Raw genomic sequence first — 764 nt, forward strand, 5'->3', positions numbered from 1 at the left:
AAGAGAATTTGCTTCAAAAATTGCTTCTTGTTTGTTATAGTGGTATTGACAAATAGATTTAAATGTCGAATTTGCTTCATATACCTCGTCCCTACAGATGTTTCCCAGCAACAATAATGTGTAAGTCCATGGAAGCTCATTGCGCTGATTAAATAAATTTTCCTCTGACTTCATGCCAGTCTGGAAAATAACTTATTAATTGTAGTTTTCTAGTTCCTTTTAGAAAATGTTTGCCGCCATTGATGAAATTTTGGGGTAAAGCTCGAGCCCTACTTCCGTTCCTGTTGTCGAACCATATCGGAGAATATTTTCAGGTGAAAGAATATCCATTTTGAAGAGAAAACACACTGCTAGAGTGGTAACAAACTTTGCTGCGCGTTGTGATACAGACCTTTATAGCACCGGTGCATGGTTTTAGAATGTCTGAGCAGGATCTGGTCGGAAGCACTACTTAAATAATGTACCAGCCATATATATAAGTATCGATATGAGAGGCACAAACGCAAAGCCCTAAGATAGACAAAAATTGATAGCTATTTTATATTTTCTGGTTTTCCAGGTAAAGGTTACCCAAGTACATGGGAAGAAACATCAGACAGTCCATCAATAAAGTCTACATTCAAAATATGCCGGGTATGATTAGAGACACCAGAAGGACCCAGAAACACAAGTGCCCAAAAAACGCTGTAACATTTGACTTAAACTTTCCCCAGTTTGTTTTTGCACTCCGATTTCAGGGTATTGGTCAGCAATCTAGGCTCAAT

The 764-nt window shown here is 38.1% G+C and overlaps 1 protein-coding gene across 1 annotated transcript in view; it reads left to right on the forward strand.

Moving 5' to 3' along the window:
- Window positions 1-764, forward strand: part of T265_15694 (hypothetical protein) — a gene marked incomplete at both ends in the record, with an annotated part of 31443 nt that overhangs the window by 2108 nt on the left and 28571 nt on the right. Inside the window, one exon of the mRNA XM_009178963.1 lies at window positions 560-633. Within this exon, the coding sequence (XP_009177227.1) occupies window positions 560-633 (74 nt within the window). The remainder of the gene's footprint in view (window positions 1-559; window positions 634-764) is intronic.

The sequence above is a fragment of the Opisthorchis viverrini genome (assembly GCF_000715545.1).
Source record: "Opisthorchis viverrini unplaced genomic scaffold opera_v5_748, whole genome shotgun sequence".
Lineage (NCBI taxonomy): Eukaryota > Metazoa > Platyhelminthes > Trematoda > Opisthorchiida > Opisthorchiidae > Opisthorchis > Opisthorchis viverrini.